Genomic DNA, 24,335 nt, shown 5'->3' on the forward strand with positions numbered 1-24,335 from the left:
GTATGTATAAAATGAGTAATATTATAGTGAAATTTTGAGATTTGATTTTCTTGTGTATTTGTACATCTCTGTGTGTGTTGCTAAAATTACTCTTGACAAATTTATTGGTTTTTTTTCTTTTAAAAACCTAAACTCCCCTCTTTCAGAGATGCATTCTTTATTGTTAGTATTGTTTGCTTGTTATAGTAATACAGAGTTGTTACAGATCTTAAATGGACCATATTGCACGTTGTTACACGGTATTCCAAATTTGATTCCATGATTTTCTTCACAGTTGTGGTCATACCATCTATCCCTCATCCCAGTTTGAACCATGGATTCCTTGCGAAGTTAATTCCTGAACAGAGCTTTGCCCACTCATTTTACAAAGGTAATACTGACCTCATCTCCTGGCTTGTTTGGTGTTCTTATTTAATGAGTTGTTATAAAAATAGTTCATGACATAATTATTTATAAATAAGTACACATAACCTCATGTTTCATGGACATATAATATGTTGTATTTATTACTGACTGTTGAGTGCAAAGAATAGCTTTTCAATCTCTATTCCATTTTATCTCTTTAAGCATTATCTGCAAATTAAGAATACCTAATAACATTTTTATTGATATGTATACTAGTGATTATGCTAGAGATTTCACAGGTTGCACCTTAATAGTGGAACTAAATCAACTTAAAATGAAGGCTATTCTAGACTAACTTGAAAAAAGGATAAAAAACAAGCCTTGAAAATATCAAAGTAATCTATAAGTTATTTAACTTATAGTCAAAACAGTATTAGTAGTCTTTAAAGCCATGCAAAAAAATCTTTCACTAAAAAAAAAACCATATCATTAACTCTTAAAACCCAGCCATTATAAGTGTGTTCCAAATGCTTTTTTATTTAAAGAAGAGTATGCATAATGAGAACTAGAAGATATAAAGAAAAAGAACAAATTTCAAGTGTTAGAGTTAAAATATACAGTATATAAAATGATAACGTCTGTGGGTAAGGTAGATTAACAAGAGATTAGCAGCTGCAGAACAAAGGATTATGATAGGGAGAATGCTGTGATAGCACCCTTACAAGATTCTTGGGATAATTAATATGATGGATTTTTACTTGTGCAAATGGTTATGTTATATCCCTCAAATACTTTTAAGGAAAAGTGATTATTTAGGTGGACCTGGCCTAATCACATAACCTGTGAAAGTATAGAATTTTCTCCACTGGTTACAGATCTCTTTGGAAGTCAGAGAGATTTTGAAGTGTGAGACAAACTGGAACAAGAACCTGAGAGTACCCTGTAGGAGAAAAGATGTTTTTCTGACTGACAGCCTGCAAGAAAGTAGGGGACTTTAGTCCTACAATAAGAAGGAATCAAATTCTGCCCATAATTAGAATGAGTTTGAAAAAGGACCCTGAGGTTCAGATGAAGCCATAGTTTGATATATTTCACAACTGGTTAATGATATGGAAGACCATCTTTTGCAGAAAATAAAGCTAGCTAAATATTTTGTAACAACTTGATAGATAACTACTTTTTATAATCATGCAATCTTTGAACAGAATAATGAAATGAAATAAAAATTAGTTTTGTTGCAGTTTTATTGCTGACCAATCAATATAGTTATAAACTGTATTAAAGTAAGAGTAGACAAGTGCGTGGAATTTCTTTTTGATTGAATATATCCAAAACACTCACTTATTGTTACTGGAATGTATTCTAAAGTAGCTCCCCTGACTTTTGGAGATTGCATCAGAATATCAATGTATTTTATAAAGAAAGTCTTATAATGATACCAGTTTTAGCTGAACTGAATCATGGTTTAGGGACTGTTGTTTCTATCTAGATGTCCCCCAAGAGCCTCTTGTGTTCACAGGCAGGGCTTTTGAAAGGCGAGTTGGATTCTGGGGGCAGTATAGTTGACTTGGTGTTAAAAGGTGCAGTCTCCTTGGAAGAGGTAAGTCACTGGGGGTGTGGCTTGGAAGAGTCCATCTTTCCTCCTGGTTCTCTCCTTGTTTCACTACTTCTGGGCTTCTTTGAGATAAATAGCTATTCCTCCTCCAAGCCAGCCTACCATAGACTGAAGTGTGGGCCATTTCTTTAAGTTGTGAATGGTCAAATATTTTGTCCCATCAACAAAGAAAGTAATTGAGACAGGAGCATAATTTTTAAAATGAGTTACTTTAAGACTAAAATGGTAAATTTGCTATTATTTTCTTTATTATGGAATATGGCAGCAGATAAGAACTGCTATTTTTATGCTGCAGTGCAGTGGTTATTGTGGGAAGACTGTGTTGGTAATGTCAGAATTACAAAGTAAGCTATTATTTTCTATAGGACAAGAAACCAGTTTGCATCCACTTTTTAAAGATGAATTAGACTGACTTTTTAATCATAGTCTTAAAAATATTCATGAACTCTGCTTTCAAACAGGAAAAATGGCAATATGATTTTCTACGTAGATAGCATGATTTCCACTAACAAAAAGGTAGAATTTAAGAGAGATACAATTGCAATGACTACAAATTAAATATCTTGGTCTTTTGCATTGATCTGACTTTGTTCATCCCTAAAAAGTTATAACCTTATATTTATTTGAAAACTTTTTTTTTGTCCCAGTAATAGAACATCTATACATAGGAAGTTCATGGATGAGATTTAATTCTTTCAGTAAAGTATAATGTATATTTTTATTATAAGTATATAAGATGAAATATTGGTACTGGTTATTAATAAACATTGAGGATATATCTTGTTTGTGCATTTGTTATTGTGATGCTAGGGGTCATACACAGGATCTTGCACATACTAGGCAAGCACTCTGTTCCTGAGCTACTCCTTCAGATCCAAGATATAGTTTGAAGTTAATTCCTGGCTTTTATTTTTAGTTTCATTCTGTTTTGTTTTGGTTTGGGGGGTTTGTTTATTTGTTTGTTTTGTTTTGTACTGGGGATGGAACTTGGGACCTTGCACTTTAAAGGCAGTGGCAGAACCACGAGCTAAATCCCCAGCCCTTCTATTTTCATTTTGAGTAAAAATTTCAAATGGGTATTCTGAGGTCTCTGAATTTCTGTTCTGTCGCATACCTCTGTGATACTTTTTTTCTTCTTACATAGTGTTTTTGAAATAAAACAAAGCAGGTTAGATGCATCTTATCCCCACAAGTTGCACTTACCAGTACAGCTTGGATTACATAAATTAGTAAACAAAAGGTTGATTGTCACATCATAAACTTTGAGTATATATATTCCCTACTTTGGTTCAAAACTTTCATATAGACATTGCTTTTAGTAATGAGCTATAGAAATGATCTCTAAAAGTATAACCCTTAGACATTTCTTTTAGGAAGTGGCATTTTGCCTAAAAGAACTTGGTTGTGATTTGTGATGAAGAGAAATTCTACTTTTGTTCCACAGTTGTTCTTTTTTTCTGTTATCCTGTTCTTTAGCATAATATTGTAATTACTTCCTTTATTCCACTTATGTAAATTTGCTTATTAGAATTTGTGCTTCAAGAGGATAGTAATAGCTATCTTATTTATTTTTACTATATATATTTGTGGTATACATCATGTTGTTTTAATATTTGTATTCATTGTAGAATTATTGAAACAAGTCACCAATTAATATTTCTGTCACCTCACATACTTGTCATTTTGCGGGAGTGGTTGAGTGCATTGAACTAATTTTCCAAGCCTTTTAATTTTTGTTTTGAGACAGGTCTTGCTAAGTCATTAAATTGCCCACTTTAAATTTGTAATCTTCCTCACTTAGCCTCCCAGAATGCTGAGATTGTTGGTGTGTGCCATGATGTCCAGCTAAGAATTAATCTGATTAATCTGTATTTTTATTTCATGCATTATATTTCATAAATTCTGTTTTTATTAATTTAAAGGTAAAAAGCTGGGCATAATTAAATTGAAATCAATACTTACACATTATTGGAAATACTGCTTTAAATAATATCAGTGGAGACTAAAAGTATAAAGTAAATACATGATTAAATCTTGTTTTACACCTGTATGTCTGAAAATATTTTTTTTCTCATTGAGTTTATTGGTACATTTTAGGGTTACAGTACAGTTACATTCATTATTAGAATCTTGTACATTTACATGACAGGTCTTGGTTCTCATTTTTTCCCCTTGTCCCTGCCCTCCCTTCACCCCCTCCTCCCCTCCCCATTTACAAACACTTTATTTCCAATTTTTCATTTTCTCCTATTTTTTTTCTGAAAATATTAACCAGATTAAACAGCAAAAGCAAATAGGAAAAATGTACTTTTGTGATGAAAGTTAATAGTCAGTGAATAAAGAGTCTAATGTATGCATCAAAGCAATATATAAAAGTAATGGAAAATATAGAAGAAAACCTGATAGGTAATGAGCAAAAGAAAGTGAAAATAGAGTACAAATAAGGAAAAAAAATTTCAAGTATATTCATAATCAAGTAATTTTTTTTTTTTTTTGTACTGGGGATCAAACTCAGGTCCTTGCGCTTGCAAGGCAGGTGGCAGAACCACTGAGCTAAATCCCCGGCCCCTCAAGTAAATTTGTATATGAACAAACAAGTCTGTAAGAGTTTGCGAAGCTGGACAAAATTTTGAGGAGTGAGAATTGCATATATATAGTTTATATGGCATATACATTTCAGTCCTTTATTTTGTATTTTTTTCTTTTACATTTTTGTGTTAAAAAAATAAGAATATGCCATTATTTTATATATAAATGTGTTTATACTCAAATTTTAGTTATTGCATAATTACAAATATAATTAACAATATTTATAGATTTATTATATTTATATTTTTTTTTCGCTATTGCAGATAGGTTAATTTTCTCTTACTTTTAGAATAATAGTTACATAGTAAATAAGCATTCTATGGTTACATCATAATTTATAAGTCCTTTAACATATTGTTACAAATATAATTTTCTTGAATGTTTATTGAATAATCATGTTAACTATATTATATATTTCAGTTAAATGTGAAAATCCTGTCCAGGTATTACTGTAAATTAGTTTTTTTAAATATAATCTTTTAAAATATAATAAATGTTTTTGGTATCAGTAAAATTGATATTTTTTCTCCAGAATTCTTTTAACTGTATAATTCCTTTGTCACATATTTTCTGAACAAATTATTGACTTCTTACTATGAGCTAGGTACTGATGATATGTAATAGTGAACAATGTCTCTACCTCTATGAACCTGACTGTCCAGCAAAGGAAATACACTTTGAGAAACCATACACTTAAATATATAATTGCAAATTGTACTGTATCCTAAGGAATGTATTTTAAGATAACAAACATTCATTGTTTAACAACCAAGTTAAGATCCTGTGACTAGTCATTAAATTTGTTGATTACTAAATGAGTAATTGTATGTAGGGTGTACATTACAATAGTCAGAACAAAGAAAGGTCACAGGAAACTCCAACTAGATGACTGCTCTAATTTGCATCTCTTACATGCAGTACTATATGTATAACAGAACATAAAACTAGACTACTGTACGGTATGGTCAGCAGAAATTACTATACTGTACAGTGTATAGTGTACAAAAAATGACTTTGAAGCTCTACAAACAAGCACAGAATTATTTCAAAAAAAGAGAGAAAAATAAACCAAAGATGGGTTGCAAGTCTAATCGGCTGATTTTAAATCCAGACAGTGCACCTTGTTCCTAAGTGTGAATAGTCGTTAAACAGGTAGGTTGAGAAACCTAATTTAGTTCAGAAAATAAAAATGTCTCTTTACATATGAATTTCTGCTGAAACCAAAGTTATGAATTCAGTTAGTTTGGGAAAAATAACAAGTAAGTTGTATGGAGACACATTACTGAGAAGTGAGCTACATGTTTTGAAAAATTGGTTGGCTTATTTCTGGAACATATGTTGGTTAAATATACTGATAAAGAGAAATCAGCATTGCATGAAATTGCACAGGTAGGTAGTCAAATCATGTAAGTCATGTAAAAACCTTTGTTAAGGATCTAGTTTTAAACTAAGTAAACTGTTGTATTCATTGCTATTGCTAACATAAGAAGTTAGCACAGAATTAGAAACCTGAAACAATCTTACATACAGTCTTGGTCAGATGTCCAACTTGGATTTCAGTGGGCTAAATTCTGGTTAGATGCGTCTGCATTTCTTCCTAGATCTCTCAGAGCGTATTCACTTTGCTTTCTTTTTCCATCTTTAAGAGGTCACCCATATTCCTTGACTCATGGGCTCCTTCCTCCGTGCACCAAGAATGGCATTTCTTAGAACATACTTTTATCACACCTGCTCACAACTAGGAAAGATCTTCCACTTCCAAGAACTCAAGAGGTTAGATTGAGTGAGCCCACCAGGATATTTCAAGATAATTTCTCCTTCTTATGGATCTTAATTTAATGTCCCTCTTTCCATGTGAAGCATATATTTTCAAGTTATTGGAATTAGGACTTGGACATCTTATTGGGGGGAGGGGGGTGTTACACTGCCTACTACAAATGTGATTACCTAATTGCAATTTAAAAGCATATTCTAGGTACTGTGGAAGATATATTGGAAAGATATGAAGGGGATCCAGATCAAACCATTAGGAGTCTATTGCTTTCTAGGTGAGAGATGCTATTGCTTAGTAGTAGACTGGAAGGGCAGTGGAGAAGTCTGAGTGAAAAAGATTGTAAGTTCAAGGCCGGCCTGGTCAACTTAGACCCTCTCTGAAAATAAAAAAAATAAAAAGATCTGGGGATGTAGCTCATTGGACTTGCCTGGCATACATGAGATACTGTGTTCAATCCCTAGTACCAAACCAAAAAAAAAAAAAAGGAAAGTAAATTAGAAGTGAATTTTGGAGGTATAATGGACATGAAGTGGCAATGGACTGGATGTAGAACATGAAGGAATGTGAAGTTTAAAAGAGGACCCCTGGGTATCTAGTGAGATATAGTGAGGCAGTTTAAGGACCACCACTTAATAAAAGCAGGCAGGAATGGAGGTAGATAGAAGAGAAGATGAAGATGTCCATTAATTTTAAGATGTCTGGAGGGATTATCCTAGTTTTTAGAAGGCTCAAAACAAGACATTACAAATAAAGGCTCGACAATTTTTCTAATCCTTATAACATACATAAGACATTGCTTTCCTAGTGCATTCCTGTAGTATCTTATTTGTTAGAAGTATGAAAAAACTAACAAGTTGTTATGCCATAATTGGAGCTTTTATCTTTTGGGTTACATTGCCGTAATTGTTTTGTTCTGTCTGCCTAGGGCAGAAAGAAATATCCAAAGTACTCTGAAGGTTAGAAATGTTAAGAGCAGATATTCAGGAGAGAAGAAATTTGTCGAGTGTCAAGACCAAAAGAAGACAGATTGTAGATATAAATGAATAGAAGGCATAACTGATAGAGTGCTTGGGCATTGTGTTTCTGATTTTTTTATGATGATGATAAAAACAATGCTAGTAGAAAGTACAGAAATTCATTGTGAGATTATGTTATGCACTATTCATTTATTATATTCTTTTATTATCACTATGATATATGTGTGATTATATCCCATTTTCCAGATAAAGGAATAAGGCTGAGGAAAGATAAATAATTCATCCTAAAGAAGGTAAAATTCTTAAGTAAACTTCAGTCTTAATTTTAGAGCCTAAACTTTGGGCTGTTATATATTAGCCAAATTGTTATCTTATCTAATTGATATCAAGTTATAATATATTTGACTCTAAACTGTTTTTCTGCAATACTAGAGAAGTTCTAGGTAGATACATTAACATTTTTATTATTAGAATTGATGGTAGCTTGAGTTACATTGTATAAATTTATGAAGCACTTCAGAAGGAATTAAGGTTTTTTTACTGAGGAAAAATATAAGCTAAAGCAAGAGAGAAGTACAGTATGTGTATATGAATATATTAGAGTTTATTGATAATTTATTCAAAATGTAAAAGTTGAAGCTACATTGAAATTTGAATTTCAAATATAATTTGGAGGCAATATTTTCCATAGAAAATGAACTAAGCACCTTTAAAACAGTTACACCAAAAAAAAGCAATGAAAACACTAGAAAATGTCACATCAACTTTTTTTCAGATCTCTGGAACATAATCAAAACGTAACCACAATCCAAAGTGTATAATTATGAAAAAACCTGGAATCTTCTCAAAAATAGCAAGCTTAATTAACAGATCCACAATAGAATAGGGCTGTAATTCCTGTGTTTTGCTGCTGGACCACTTGAAACACCAGTGGTACATGCATGACTGTCCCATCAGGCAACTTTACCATTAGTGTTACAAGTGGAACAATCATGAATGGGACCGTCATGCATGTACCAGTGGTAGTATAAGCCGCTTGCAAACAAACAAACCATTATAGAAATAATTACAAATAGCAACTCACTGCATTGCAATGTTTTTTATGTGTATAAAATGAACTTTAATAAAGATATAAAATCTTTTTATATTATTTTCCTCTTAGGAGTTCGGGTTAATTTTTATGTAACTAAATCTTGCCCTTAAGGATTTAATATAAAAATATGTTGGTTATATTCAGTTTTTTCATGTTTTGATGTAAAGTGAGTTTACTTAGTATTGCTACTTGAAGAGCAAATAATTAATAGAATTTATAATTGTTATGAAACAATTTCCTGATACTGTGCTGATAAAGGAATCACTTTTGAAATGTCAGATGCTTTTTAAAGAAACAGGTTATTGTAATGTTTATTGAACAAATAATAGGTGTAAATAGATGATATCTTTTAATATAGTATATTATTATATATTCAAATATGCCCTTGCAATTTTTTTCTTATGTGGTTTGTTTTTATTCTACTGTGAGAACATTTTACCAATAACATGAGATTTTTTCTTGTGAAGCTTTTTTTGTTTAATTATATTTTTCAATTACAGAAACACCTGCTGCATTTCCAGATACTATAAAGGAAAAAGAAACTTCAAACCCTGGTGAAGATATTCATTTAGAAAGTTCAATTCCTCATACAGATTCAGGAATTGGAGAGGAACAAATGGCTAGCATCCTAAATGGGGCAGAATTAGAGCCTACTGCAGGTCCTGATGCCATGAGTGAACTGTTATCCACTTTGTCATCTGAAGTGAAGAAATCACAAGAGAGCTTAACTGAAAATCCCAATGAAATGATGAAACCTGCACCTTCCATATCTAGTATTAGTCAAACCAAAGGCATCAATGTCAAAGAAATACTGAAAAGTCTTGTGGCTGCCCCCGTTGAAATTGCAGAGTGTGGTCCTGAACCTATCCCATATCCAGATTCAGCATTGAAGAGAGAAGCACATGCTATTCTTCCTATGCAGTTTCATTCTTTTGACAGGTAGGCACTGGACTTACTATTAATGAAGCTCTATCTGTAGAGGGAAAATTAAACTATTAATGTAGAAAAATTAGAATAGTCTTGAAAACTTTAATGTAGATTTACATTACAAAGATTATCCAAGTAATTGGTCAGCCAATTTATCTCATGATAAAGCATTTTAATAATACATTATAAAAAGATTTCAGTAGATATGGTGCCTAACATATTGAATTAGAAAGTAGAGAAACCTAGATTCTGGTAATAAACCATTATGAAGGGACTAAAGTACATTGGAGAAGTCGTTTTTCTCTTGTATTTAATTGTTTTATGTATAAAATGAGAGAAGAGACAGTCAAAATCTGTTTACGATCTATCCTTGTTCTGGAATTCTATTTTAGTACTATACACTACTGCAATTATTCTTGTAAATTAAATAGCTTGCTTTAAATAATAAAATGAATTTGATTTTTAAATGGAAGTATATTGAAATTTTTTCTTAAATTCTGAAGTCATCTTTCTTGTGGGATTTCTAGTATCATATAAAGCCATATTTTGTGGCATGTATTTGAAAGTAAATACTTTCAAAAGTTATTTTGGCATTTTGGGTATGTAAACTGTATCATAGTCTGTATATCTACATTTAAATATTAAGTCATTCAAAGAATTTGTTAGGAGTGACAGATTTTTCTGTTCCACTGTACATGAAATAAAAATGATAGTTCAGGGAAACAGAATAACATTTTATAAATAGATAGTCTGTCCATATAATGTGTCTTGCTATTTAAACACTTGTGCAACATTATAAAATTATTTATCTAGTCACTGATGACTAACAGTAATACAGTACTTAATTTTGATCACTGTAATTATTATATATTCCAAATTATAGTTTTCTATATTAATGTATAAACTAATGTGTTGGTTTACAGTCTGAATTAAATCAATATTTAAAAGACTTTTTTCATACCCAAATTTAAAAATATATAAAATATATTTTATTATATATCATTTATATATCAGGTGCCTTGACAAGCAAGCATTTTTAGAGAGTCAAGATTGAGTTGGGAACCCAAAGTCATATGTGAAAATAAATGCATATTAAAAATATAATGTATTTCATATGACTTTCTCTATAACTATAAAGAGTAGTATTTTGGAATTTATAGGTAGAGGTGCAGCAGTAAAGCCATTGAGTTAGGATAGATTATCCTTTTCATTCACTAATATAGTTTAAACTTTGCCTAAAAACAATTTAAGCAGTGTTTTATATATATATTTATTGAACATTTGTAAATGGCATTAGTTACATTGTGGGATGATAAAATGTAAGGGAATATTTTTCTCTTTTAATAGTTTGTGGCAACATATTTATATGTTCATTCATATAGTTACTGTTCCTTATGACACTTACATTGTTTTAATGTTCTGTATTTCAGTATTTGGTTCACATTCCCAGAATATATTTGTATGTGTGTTTATGACTAAATAAAATTTTTTTTTCAAGTATGTATACTTTTGAATGTCCACAAATTTATATCTTTAAATGCTACAATAGTATAAGGACATTTTAAATTTTGTGTCATATTTTAAATTACAATTTTAAATTTTATTAAAATACAAACTAACAAATACAGAAAGTTATTTTAATTTAGTAGAATAATGTTGGATTCATTTCTCTAAATTGCATACATAGAAATGGAATGGAGGAGCAAAAAGCATATTTCACTTCTTTTTAGAAAAAGAATCTCCAGTGTAGTTAATATATGCAGTAGCTGAAGTACTATCAAATGTAAATGATGAGGTGATATTGATGAAAGGAGGGGATTGAGGTCTCAGGGGGCACCAATGACGGATTGAACAGAAGCGGCCTTGCACTGCACGTAACTCAAGTCTGTCGTCTTCACTGCTCAAAGCCATAATGGGAGGTGGCAGTCTGAAATGAGTTGCCACGGCCAAGAGTATTATTTTTGAAATGCTTTCACACAAATCACTAGGCCCTGCATACAACTTAGTTTCATGCTTTAATGTCATCAGGAGGCACAAATTGGTGTGTCTAATTGTTTGCCACCTGCCAGCAAAATGAGCTGCCAGCCAGCCAGACGGGTTTGATTGTTTGTCAGCCATTCAATAGATTGAGAGTGACACCATCAAAAATTTAACTTCAAACTCTGAAGCTTTGAGCAGCTTTTCAGAGGCATCATCCCCACAAGTGCTTCTGGACCACTGCATTATTCAATTATATTTCCCGTGTATTGCTGCTACTTGCCTTATCTGTCTAAGGTGACTATAATTACATTATGAGGTGTATAAACATATTTCTGAAGCACTAAAGTCTGGAATCTAAGTTATGACATGTCTTTTAACATCATGTTGAATTCCTTGAAAATATGGTCCAAATGATAGGCATTAGAATGAAAGTCCAGAATGCTACTAGTTTCAATCACAACATCATCACAGGTCTTATTCTTCCAATAAAGTAGTTTTATTTTTATCTTTAGATGAAAAATAGATGCAAACTCAGTGGCTCTATTATTTTTAGTTAAATCATATTTCCTAATACTGTACAATTCTGGTAGAATCATTTGTGATTTTGCTTTTGTTAACCAATTATTTGTTGGTGTCTTGAAAATATAACAATGCATTCCTTCTGCTTACTCTAGATTATATGTTTGAAAATAGCTTTTTTAAATGATTCAAAATAAATTTGAGTTCTGTTTACTTATGATCTCATAGATCGTTTCTCCCCATTTAAGGTAAAACATTGATAAATGTTAATGTTCTAATTTTTAATATATTTTCAGTAAGGTAATTATATCAGATTTTAGAAATATTTAGAATAAAATAAACATTTATTTTACAATTAAATATCAGACAGTATGTGAAATAAATAAATGTTTTTCTACCTATATACAACATGATTTATTCCTTTTATTTTCTTTAATCATGTATCCAAGATTTAAGTACACTGAATTTAATTTTGATTACCCTGAGTGATCCTATCAAGTATATGTTTTTGAAATGTAAAAGTGCTAGAGATCTTACAGTACTGTAGTATAGAGGAAATACAATTATGAGCAGTATTCCACATTTCTGTCACTATGAGACAAGCTTAATCTCAGAATTTCATATAAGTTCCTCAGTCTCCAGCAGTACTCTTTTGATAAAATTTCATACTGATCAATAGTTCATTCAATATCATAGCTGAACTATTTATTTGGCTTATTAATGACCTACCATGCTTAATTTTCTTTAAAACCACTCATTAAGCTTTGCTGTATCTTTTAAACTAGAAATTTAATCCTGTGGATCTCCAGACTTTTCAATCTTCTGAGAATTTGGGTGTATATTTGTGATTTAGCTTAGTCTTAATTTCCTAGTGTTTCGATGCCACACTTCATTTGAACAAAAGGAGAAAAAAGGTGATGGTCTTTTCAGTACATTTTGTTGTATTTTTTAAAAAATTATGTGTGATATTATAGATATCCTATTGTTGTGTTGCTTCTTGGACTAACAAACATCATTTTTATATAATTTATATTTTATCCTCTCTAATTTTACAAACCTGCTTATGTTTACTGAGTTTGACATATTAAGGTAGGCTCTTATCCTCAGATTTTTATTTTCTTTCTTCCATGTATTTCATCCTCTGAAAAGAATATCTCTGATATAAAATTTATTTTTAAGTAATATAAAATAGCAATTTATTTATACTTCATACCAGTATTTTTAAGCCTAATGTATAAATTTAAAACAGTTTTTTTTCACCATAAAATCATTAGGTTTTTTAATATTGGTTTTAGTGATAAGAATAAAAATCCAGGGCCAACATATCAGAGTTGTTAGGATCTTCTTAAATTGATTTCTTGAAACTTAGAATTCAGTAAGAATGTTAAACAATATAATTACTTATGAGGACTTCACTTTTTGTTCTTATAGCTTTCTATTTTTTGAAAAAAAAATTTTTCATTGTATTACTTTAAAGTGACCAAGTAATTGTAAACCAGATTGGTTACAAATCTGCCAACTTTATAATTCAAATTTTATATTTCTATGCACAGTTATCCCTGTTTTTAATTATGCTAAGCATGTTCTTAGTGTTTATGTTTATTAATATTTTACACATGGCATTTATGAATGCAACATCTGCCAACTTGAGTATTTATTTTCTAGTATTACCTGATTAAAGATTATAGTCCAGTTGCCTTTTAAAGAACTATTCATACCCCAAAGTGTACATTAATGTTTGCCAAATAAATTTTAGTAGGCAATACATGGTAATTTTTTTTTGGAGGAGAGTAGTACTGGAGATTGAACCCAGAGGCCTTTTCACTGATGAAGTTGGGTTTGGGAGTTTAAAAATGTTTTTAAAATAAAAATAGAGAAAAAGAGAGGAAGAAGTAGGAGGAAGAAGGAAAGAATGAAAGAAGGGGAGGAAAAGAAAGTCCATCCTGTGTTTATCTGCCATATGTAGCAGAAATAGAATTTAAAGTAAACCTCAGTGTTTTTCTTTGTTTTTTCTTCTTACAGAAGTGTTGTGGTGCCTGTAAAGAAACCACCTCCAGGTACTTTAGCTGTAACCACTGTGGGAGCTGCCACTGCAGGAAGTGGGCTGCCAACAGGCAGCACCTCTAATATATTTGCTGCCACTGGAGCTACACCAAAAAGTATGATTAATACAACAGGTATTGTCCTTATATATTTTTGTGATACCTCATCTTTTTCTTTCTGTTTTCTATATCTTCAGTTTTTATTTGATTTTAAAAATTAAAATAAAACATCCTAATCATGTAAGATTATCTCAGTATCAAGAAAGTTATAATTTACGTTACAACATTTCAGAACTAGTCTAGTTGTAGGATACAGTTTCTAATGATCATTTTAGGGGACAGTATTGGTTTTTGTTTTGAGTTTTCTCAAAACATGTTATTTATTTTAGAAGTGAAATCAAATTACTAAAAGATATTTGGGGAGCAAAAGATAGTTTTAATGATGAAGTTTGATATGTAATCAAAAATATCAAGGTATGCTATAAATGTTAGTGGCATAACATGGATTTGGTGACATTTACTGATTGAATTCCAATATATATTCTTTGCTAAATCCCCTAATGTAAGGCAGAGCTCCCCCAAGAACCTTTGTGGTATGCAAGAGCCTCAATTTGATTAAAAGTGCATGTTATTAAGGACCGTTGTTTGATATTCAATTAATTTATATATTTATATTAAATTGTATGCAATTCATTTTCCAACAATTTCCTAATAATAATTCTTGCTACCAAAAATTCCAAATCATTATAAATTAGAAAAGCCTGCCTAAAATAGCTTTTTTTTTAATTTCCAGAAATGTTCCTGTTGATTATTAGCTAAATAAATCCTTACCCAAATCTTTGTGATTCCATTTTAGGTATTTATACAACGCAAGATGATCCCTGACTTTTCCTCCCTGACTATACTAGTCTTCTCTTCTCCAAACTGTATACCCTTGAACTTTTCCATTTATTACCATTACTTAGATTCTTCCCATTTTTATTAATTTCATAGCTCTTTTATGTGCCTCTGTATCTATCTTGTTTATCATACCACCTGAGTCTGACATATCATGAACAACATATTTATGGGGTTGTAGTAAGTAAGAGTATAACATCTTTGGCTTATCTACATTATAAATAAATAAATATATTTGATTTGACTGATGATGTTGAAGTCTTTCTAGAATTGCAATTGTATTCTTTGTATTCATTCGATTTTCTAGAAATAGGACTAAAACATTTTCTTATACCAAAGTATATACCCCCAAAATATTAAGGTTTCTAAAATATGCCAATGTAGGGGAAGAACTTCTATATACTATTATGTATTGAATAAAGTCCTTATTTTTCTTAAGACTTCATTAAATGAAAAATTATGTCACATCTTATGAGACAGTTGTTTTATAATGTAAGAATTAATAGATACAGAAAGATGGTGGCTTGAAATTTAACATTAGTATGATATATAAGATCACAATGAAAAACAAAAGTGCCCAATAAACCCTCCTTAGAAATAAGACTCTAGATATATAAATTGCAGACCAGCATCTGAAATTGGCATATTGTCCAGTTTATTCTGACACATAGAAGCTCTATAAATATTATAGCGGAAACCACAATACGCTACTCAATTTTATGGGAATTAGTATGAGATATGATAATATTTAAGAACACTAGATGTCCCTCCACTCCACAGCTATTTAACATGGCATATTATAGAAAAAATGGATTCTAAAATGGCATTTTTATATCATCAAGAACTTACTATTCTAAAGTTAGGTACAGTTATGCTCCTTATAGCTCTTCTTAAGCAGTCATTTTATCAACTGAGTATTTCATACTGCAGAGCCACAAAATTATGTTGAGATAATTCATTGTAAATTGTATCTTAGATAATAAAAACTAAAAATATTGCAAAATAGAAATACAAAGAGCTGGGGACTTAGCTCAGTGGTGCCACTGCCTGCCTCACAAGAGCAAGGACCCAAGTTCCATTCCCAGTACAAAAACAACAAAAAAGAAAAAAAAAAACATAGAAATACAAAGATGTAAGTTTTTCACATTTAAATTTACATCATTTTATCAGACTCATTTTATCTAGAATATTTTCATTTGTTGTCTTTTATTTTTTCCCCATTTATAATTATAGTTTTATTAGATTAACATAAGTAAATCAACTGGATTTTAATGCAGTAATTGTCATTTACAATTTGTAAAGAGTTTGTTATTATACTAATAGTCAAATAATTTTTAATTATCAAATATTGCTTTTCAATTCAGATGAGTAATTCTTTGAAAATAAAATAGTAAAGATATACTTTAAATTTAATTAAAGAAGTTTACATTTAGGACTAAAATTTATTATTTTGGGAACAGGTGCCGTGGATTCAGGGTCCTCCTCCTCTTCCTCCTCTTCTAGTTTTGTGAATGGTGCTACCAGCAAAAACCTTCCAGCTGTACAAACGGTTGCTCCAATGCCAGAAGACTCAGCTGAAAACATGAGGTATGCAGAACTATGTTTCACTTTCTCTTTTTTCTTTAAACACAGTAAAACAGTAAGTAATAATCAATATAAGTTAGTATGTATTTTCATTATATTTCATCACTAGGCCACTTTGAGATTTTGGCTAGTTATTAAAATCAGTGTTAGAATATTTTAGAGTATAAAGTGAGAGACCTTGAGTGTTTTTAAAATATCAGTTGCTGGATTTATAATCAATTATGTAATGCATATTACTATATCCAATAAAGTTAAAATATGTACAGATGGTAACATAAAATTAAACATCTTTGTTAGTGAGTAATAAATTTAATGTACAAACTTTCAAACTAAATCTTTGAAACTGTGTATAGTATGTATCACTGAAGTAAACAAACATAAACTTATTTATTGTTATAAAAGAGCATTCCTATAATGGTCAGGTCTTCATTTCTGAAGTTAAATTGTACACACATAAATTTATACATGTGTATGTACTCGCATTTTTGTTAGAAGTATCACATAAATATAAAGTTTTAAAACTCAATGAACGCCATGTGTGTTGGTGCATTCTTATAATTTCACCTATTCACGAAGCAATTGTGAGTCAAAGCCTGCTGAGGAAGTTTAGTGAAATGCCATCTCAAAACCAGAATTAAAAACCGAACCGAAAAAGACCTAAACAAACAAAATCTTTAAGCTAGAACATACTCAACATACTTACTTCATCAGTCAAAGTAAGAAATAACCTTTGGAAGGTTGTATCTAGAAGCTTCCACCTTGGACTTATTTCCCAGTCATTGTTCTTGCTACTCTTCAGATTTCTTGATATTTAATACTATAGAGTAGATTTGTCTTTTGAAAATTTTATATAAATTTAAGTACAGGCTGGGAATTTAGTTCAGTGGCACTACGCCTGCCTCAACAAGCATAAGTCCTGAGTTCAATCCCTGGTACCACAAAAAAAACAAAAAAAACAGAAAGTACAGTTTAAGTATCCCTTTGTCTATGGCTTCTTTTCTTCAACACTATATTCATTAAATATACTCATATTCAATATAATAATGGTTAATTTATACTTATTTTATTTCTATTCCTATGTGTATGAGTATTATTTTTAATTCATTAACTGATGCTAGACATTTATAATTTTTTAAACTTTTTAGCTAATACAAATAATATTGCTATATAGATAATAATGCAGTTGTAATTATGAGTGTGTTGTTTTGTGGGTAAAAACTATATGTATTTATTGTGTATATAGTTTAGAGTTAAGTAGTTGATTCACAGTGTTTGTGTATGTTTAGTTTTAGTAGTAAGCACTAAATAATTTTTCAAAGCACTTATACAAGTTTACTAACTCAGCAGCAGAATATGAGAATTCCAGTTGCTTCACATCTTTGTTAGGACTTACTGTCACTTTCATTTTAGCCATTTTTGTGTGAACATAGTGACATCCATTATATTTGTAGTTCGTAATTTTCTGATGAATAATGAGGTTAAATAATTTGAGAATGAATTTATTAGTTGTTGTTTTTCTTCTTTTGTGATTGCATATTGAAATATCTAGTCTCTTTAATAATTCAGTTGTCTTTTTTTAATTAGAAGAGGGTTTAATATAATTTGAACATGAAATTTTAATGATTTATATATCTTCACTCATCCTGTGGCTTTTATCATTTTCAAGTATGGTTTGTTTTAATTAACAGAAGTTGTAAATTTTAATGAAATCCAGTTTTTGTATGTGAGGTTTTTTTATGTTTTATAATAAGTATTCAGCTTTATTTCCATTTCTTCTGGATGTTTTATTCTTGCCTTTTATTTGACTATATTAATATAAGGAGATAGGAGTAACACAGATGTGAAAATGATAAGCAACCTTTATTTGAAAAGTTCTTCTTTGCCCTACACTCTGCCACTTTTGTGGCAAATCAGGAGTTCCTATTGCCTTATTGTAGCTTTGCACTCAATTCTGTCCTATTCCTGTGGCCGCCCTTCTGCTATTGCTGTCATAATTAGCCTTAGATATAATAAAGAATGATATGAGGCTGAGTAAGGTCTTCCCAACTTGTTATTTTTTAACAAAGTCTGAACTATTCTTTTTTTTAAACTTTCATTTAAATTTAGATTTGCTGTATTTTTATTGATATATGTTTACAATACATTATAATTATGTTCTTAATCATCTTTACTTCCCTGACTTTCCTGGCCCTCTCCTATAACTGCATCCCTAGAGGTAGACTTTCTGGTGATAGGAAGGGGATCTGAGCTATTCTTGATGTTTCACATTTCCCTTTAAATATTAGAATCATTTTGTCAATATAATTTTAAATAAAATTCTCTGGAGTTTTGTAATGAGTGAAATCTTTAGGATTTTTGCAACTGGGATAATATTGCATCTATAGATCTCTCTCAGTATGTTGGTTGTTGTGAACATTATGTATTCCTTTCATATGTTGTTTTTCTTAAGGCAGTAATGATTTTTTTAGTGTGTTGTATAGAAGTCTTATGTGTTCTCACTTTGTTCTTGAATTTAATATTATTTTGTATTTGTATTTTTTATTAAATTTTCAGATACTTATTGAGACTATGTATGTAACTTAAATAATATAAAACATTCATTTAGTATACATTTAAGTATTTATACTTACAGTTTGGATTAATATAGCCATAAAGCTACACCACAATCAAGGTGTAGAATGCATCCATCACCTCAGAAAGTTTCATCATATACCATTTGTAATTTGTCCCAGCAAACATTCTGCCCCCAGAAAATATTCAGAGTGCTTTTTAACATTGTAATTTAGATTTGATTTTCAGGGCTTTCTACTGGATGGAGTCTTAGAGTGTATATTATTTTGTGTCTCTCTTTTTTCCTTCAGCCTAATTAGTATGTGATTTATCCATCTCTTTCTTGTTGTTGTTGTTGTTGTTGTTTTTAGTATCGGGGATCGAACTCGGGCCCATGTGCTTGCGAGGAAGGTGGCAGAACTACTGAGCCACACCCCCGGCCCTCATCCATCTCTTTTTAGTGCTATTATCCCATTCCTCTTTAGTGCTATTATTCCATTTTATGGCTGTCTCACAGTTTACTTATCTATACACCTATTTATAGACACTGGGGGTTTTCCAGTTTGGGGCAGTCATAAATAATAATTTTGTGGACAGTTGAGTAAATACATTTTGGCATGGACATAACATTTTTATTATTATTCAATAAACAATTAATAAAATTGCTGGTTGAAAAGTAAGTATATGCTAAAGTTTATAAGAAATTGCCAAGTTGTTTTGCTAAGTAATTGAGATATTTTGTATTCCTGTTAGCAATGTGTAGAAATTCTGTTTTGCACCATTCTTGCACTATTCATTCTTAACAATACTTGACACTGTCAGTCTTTTTTAATGTAAAGATGATGGCTAGTCATGTCTCATTTGATTCACTTTTGAATTTTCTAATGGCTAGTGATTGATTATTCTCATGTATTTATAGATCATTAAAATCTTTTGCTATTTTAAAAATAAATTGTTACTTAGATATGAGTTAAATTTATATTCTGCATTGATATTTTTGTGACATGCATATATTTTAAAATCTTTTGTTTTATTCTGTTTTGCATTTTCATTTTCTTAAAAGTATGAAAAACAGGGCCAGGTTTCAGTGGTGTCGCTGCCTCCCTCACAAGCACAAGGACTCAAATTTGATCTCCAGTACCGAAAAAAAAAGTGTTAAAAACAGAAAGTTTCTAATTTTGATAAAACTCATTTTTTCAACTAGTTTTTTTCTTTTATACTTTATGCCTTTTGTAAGTTCATAGATTACTTCAAAGTCATATATATAATCTCCTATATTTTCTTCTACAAGTTGTTTATTTTTTGTTTTATAATTATGTTTTCCATCTATTTTGATTTAGTTTTTAGTGTATGGTTAACTATTTGGGGTTTCTTTTTTCCATATGTATCCATATCAATGTTTTAGGAACATTGATTTACCTTGGCATGCTGATTTAAAATCTATTGACCACATATGTGTGGTTCTATTTCTAGATTCCATTCTGTTTCATGTCCTGCAAGACTGTCCTTCTGACAATGCACTGTCTTCCTTACTGTACCTTAAAGTGAATTTTGTAATTATGGAATATTATGACCTCTCTTCTGTTCTTTTTAAAAATTGCTTTGACTTTTCTATACTGTATGCATTTGTATATGTTTAGAATTAGTTTATCGATTTTTTAAATTGTTGAAATTTTAATTGGGGTTATAATGATCCTAAATTTGGGGAAACTTTTATCTATCGAGTTTTCTATTTTATTTAAATTTGTGTCATTCATTGAGATCGTTCATTTTTCTTAGCACCTTATAGTAGTTTTAATTATAAAGGCCTTGTACCAATAGTCTTTTTATTTTTCATACATTGTTGTTTTTGTGAATTAAGCTTTTTCCTTTTAATGTCCAGTGGTGAAGCCAGACCAAAATAGTTTACTTTGATTTCATTATATAAAATGATAGAAAATAAAATTAAATTATCCTAATAAAGAAAAAATTCAGTGGTTGCCTATGCCGTTTATACCTTACTAAAGTTGAAAAGGAGAGATTTTGATTGTGTGTTGGTTGTTATATAGAAAGAAAACTGATATTTATATTGATTCTATATCTTGCAACTTTGCTTAATCTGCTTAATTTTAGTAACTTTTGGTCGATTGTTTCAATTGTCTAAAGTCAGCTTGTTATTTTAATACTTTCTGTACTTTGATTATTATTTTTCATGTGTAAGTTTTAATTTTAGTGTTACCTTGAAATATTTGAGAATTTATCAGTAGAGCTACTTCTGCCTTGTATTTTCTTTTTCTGAGAAAGTTTTTAGTTACAGATGCAGTTTCTTTAATGAATATGTGACTGTTAATATTTTCTATTTCCATGTCCATCTATTTGGTCATTTTCCTCTCTAAGAAATAATAACAATTTTATCAAAGTTGTTGGGTTTATTGCCATAACTTTTAAAATAATTTTCTCATTTTATCTTAGAATATGTGTAGGAGCTTTAATAAATAATCTTTCCCTTTTTTATTCCAGATTTGTTTTTTATTTTATCAGTTATTTTATTCAATATTATGATTCTCAACACTCCCCAAAAGTTATTAGATTTATTAACTTCAAAATGATCTTTTTTTTCATTTTTTATTTTTTAAATTAGTTTTATTGGTACATTTAAGGTATACAATACAATGACATTCATTATTGGAAATTTGCACCTTTACCTAATCCATCTTGGTTCTTATGTTCTCCCCATTCCCCTGCCTTCCCTTCAACACCTCCACCCCTCACTATCTACAAAGACTTTGTTTCCATTTTTTTTTCTTTTTCTCATAATAATTCCATTCCCTTCTTTCTTTACCCTACCCCTCCAACTTCCCCTTCCCATGTTTTTTGGGGCTTTTTGTTTGTTTGTATGTTTGTTTGTTTTTTGAGACTCTACGTAGTTGAGACTGACCTGGAACTCACTGTGTTTCCCAGGCTGGTCTCGAACTCACAGTGATCCTCTTGCCTCAGCCTCTCCAGTGCTGGGATTACAGGCGTGCGCCACCATGCCAGGCTGTTTATTTACTTTTTGACTGACTTGTATTACATGAATTCCTTCTAGTTACTTCAGGCTATTTTGTTTTTCTCTTTTTTTATCTTTGTGGTGGAAATTTAGGTAGGGAATTTACAAAACTATGGCCTGTGGACCAAATCATCCTGCCACCAGTTTTTGTCAATGAGGCCACTGGAATATAGCCACACCCACTTGCTTATGTATTGTTGCCTATGACTGCTCTAACATTAGAGTGACAGTTAAGTAGTAGTACAGAGACTGTAAATTTGTTTACTATTTATTTTTCACTATTTATTTTTCCCAGAAATCATTTGCCAACCCTCTTTCTCTTAGATCTTTGATTTTAAAAGACTTCTATTCTTCTGACCACTTAAAGCCCTAACTTTCCTCTAACCACTGTTTTATCTATACTCCAATAATGTAATATGCTATTTAATTTTCATTTAATTATATCTGTTTCTAGTGTTCCGTTTCTTTTTTGGTGCCTATAGGTGTCAGTGGTACACTTTGACATAACCTTTCCTCTCCCAGCATATACCCTGAGATTAACCCAAATTGTTGCATATATTAATAGTTTGTCCCTTTTTATTTTTGTGTCATATGCAATGTTATGAGGTATTTAAACATTTCCTACTAAAAGACATTTAAGGTTTTCTTTAGTTTGGGCTATTATGAAAGAAAGCTGTTCTCTATATTTGTTTTTATATGAACAAAATGTTTATTTCTCTAGGATAAGTGCACAAAATTACTGGACTTTTACTGTAAATGCATGATTAGTTTTACAAGTTCTAACAAGCTACTTTCCTAAATGAAGCTGCTTTCCAGAATGACTATAGTTTTATGCTTCACTGGCAATGTATAAGTAAGTGGTCCACATCTACTGACACTTGGTGTTAAATTGTTTTCAGCTATTGTGATGTTTGTAGGATATGTCATTGTGCTGAGCATCTTTGTGTTTATGATCCAATACTTATTTCTCTTCATGAAATGTTTTTTGCCCATTTTAAAATTAAATAACTGTTTATTTTTGTTCTTTGAGAACTCCTTGTATTCTGTGGTCAAGTCCTTTTTAGAAATGTGTTTTGCAACAATTTCTTCCCAGACTAGCTTGTTGTTTCATCCTTTTAGTATGATCTTTGGCAGAAAAAAAGTTTAAAATTTTATTTTGTGGTCTTATCCTGTCAAATTTACCTTTTACGGACCAGGCTTTTGGTGTCACATCTAGAATTTTCATCTAGCTCTAAATCTTCAAATTTTCTTTTATTTTCTCTAAAGTTTTGTTGTTTAAATAAAGAGCTTTATGCTTGTGGTCCGTTTTAATCTAATTTTGCATAAGTTGTGAGGTTTAGGTTGAAGTTCAGATTTTTGCCTGTACATCTGCACTTGTCCTCCACCATTTTTTCTAATTCTATCCTTCCTCATGGGCCATGTTTTAAGATCTTTTGTGGTGAGTCTAAAGTAGATTTTACTCTTGGGCTAATTTTGGCACTTCTAGAAATTGCAGAATTGTTGGAATTTCTCTTAAATCCTCAGAGAGTTTAATGAAGTCTTTCCTTTCTAGAGGGAACCCTGACTGTTCCCAGTCCTTGTCTGATCTCAGTGATACTTGTGACATAGCTTCTTCGTAATTGTTCTCTCCACACAAATTGTTTTGCTCTAGCCCTCTGTGCTTTCAAGTTTCATATGTATGCACTGCTATTTAGCCTTGATTTAGATTTCTGGAATTGTTTCACTTAATTGTTTTTCAATGGCTCTGTCTTGCTGAATTTTTTAATTTTATTGATCTGCTCATGAATGACAGCATCAGTCTTATCAACTCAGAATATTGCTGGACTCTGTATTTGCCCTAACCTGCAAATATCTCTGCAAAGAAAATGTGGTTGATAGTAGAACATGTCTTGTTTCCCTTGTCTAAAAATGAAGTTCATCTTTTAGTTGCTAGAGTTCTACACTCTTTCATTGTTTACAAAAAGGATAAAAATTGATAAAAATTGAATTTAATATTTTATGCTTTATAAATGATTTTTGTTTTATTTTAAAGGGATAATTGTATTTAATATTTTATGATGTTATAAATGAGTTTTTATAAATTTTATTAACTGCTCATATATATATAGAATGTTTTATTATATTAAGCTAATCTTCTGAAATGTAAACCTCACTTTTAAAAATTATTTATAGATTTTTTTTCTAAATGTATATGTATATACATCTACGCATAAGAGGAAGTTTTTTTTCCCCACTGCCGTCCATGTGTCCTTTTTTTCTTTGCTTTATGATACAATGTAATATCTCCAGCTTTATTTTTTTGTAGACATTATCACAATAGACATTCTTTTTTATTCATCCCAGGTGGAAAACTTTGAACATTTCTTCATTAATTATGAATTTTTTCTATTATACTTTTTCACTAAATAGAAAGCT

At 30.6% G+C, this 24,335-nt stretch overlaps 1 protein-coding gene and 1 long non-coding RNA gene across 6 annotated transcripts in view; one reads left to right on the plus strand and one right to left on the minus strand.

The window, feature by feature from the left end:
• Nbea (neurobeachin) overlaps nucleotides 1–24,335 on the plus strand; it is a 680,165-nt gene that overhangs the window by 193,346 nt on the left and 462,484 nt on the right. For 2 of the 3 annotated variants that reach the window (XM_010623924.1, XM_010623926.3), the window contains 4 exons: nucleotides 275–370; nucleotides 8,894–9,332; nucleotides 13,842–13,996; nucleotides 16,219–16,345. In XM_010623924.1, coding sequence (XP_010622226.1) covers nucleotides 275–370; nucleotides 8,894–9,332; nucleotides 13,842–13,996; nucleotides 16,219–16,345 — 817 coding nt within the window. The remainder of the gene's footprint in view (nucleotides 1–274; nucleotides 371–8,893; nucleotides 9,333–13,841; nucleotides 13,997–16,218; nucleotides 16,346–24,335) is intronic. The other variant, XM_010623923.1, reaches the window with a different exon arrangement.
• LOC117284600 overlaps nucleotides 1–24,335 on the minus strand; it is a 192,835-nt gene that overhangs the window by 110,364 nt on the left and 58,136 nt on the right. The window lies entirely within an intron of this gene.

Source organism: Fukomys damarensis, unplaced genomic scaffold, assembly GCF_012274545.1.
Source record: "Fukomys damarensis isolate Sample0158 unplaced genomic scaffold, DMR_v1.0_HiC HiC_scaffold_38, whole genome shotgun sequence".
In the NCBI taxonomy this organism is placed as follows: domain Eukaryota; kingdom Metazoa; phylum Chordata; class Mammalia; order Rodentia; family Bathyergidae; genus Fukomys; species Fukomys damarensis.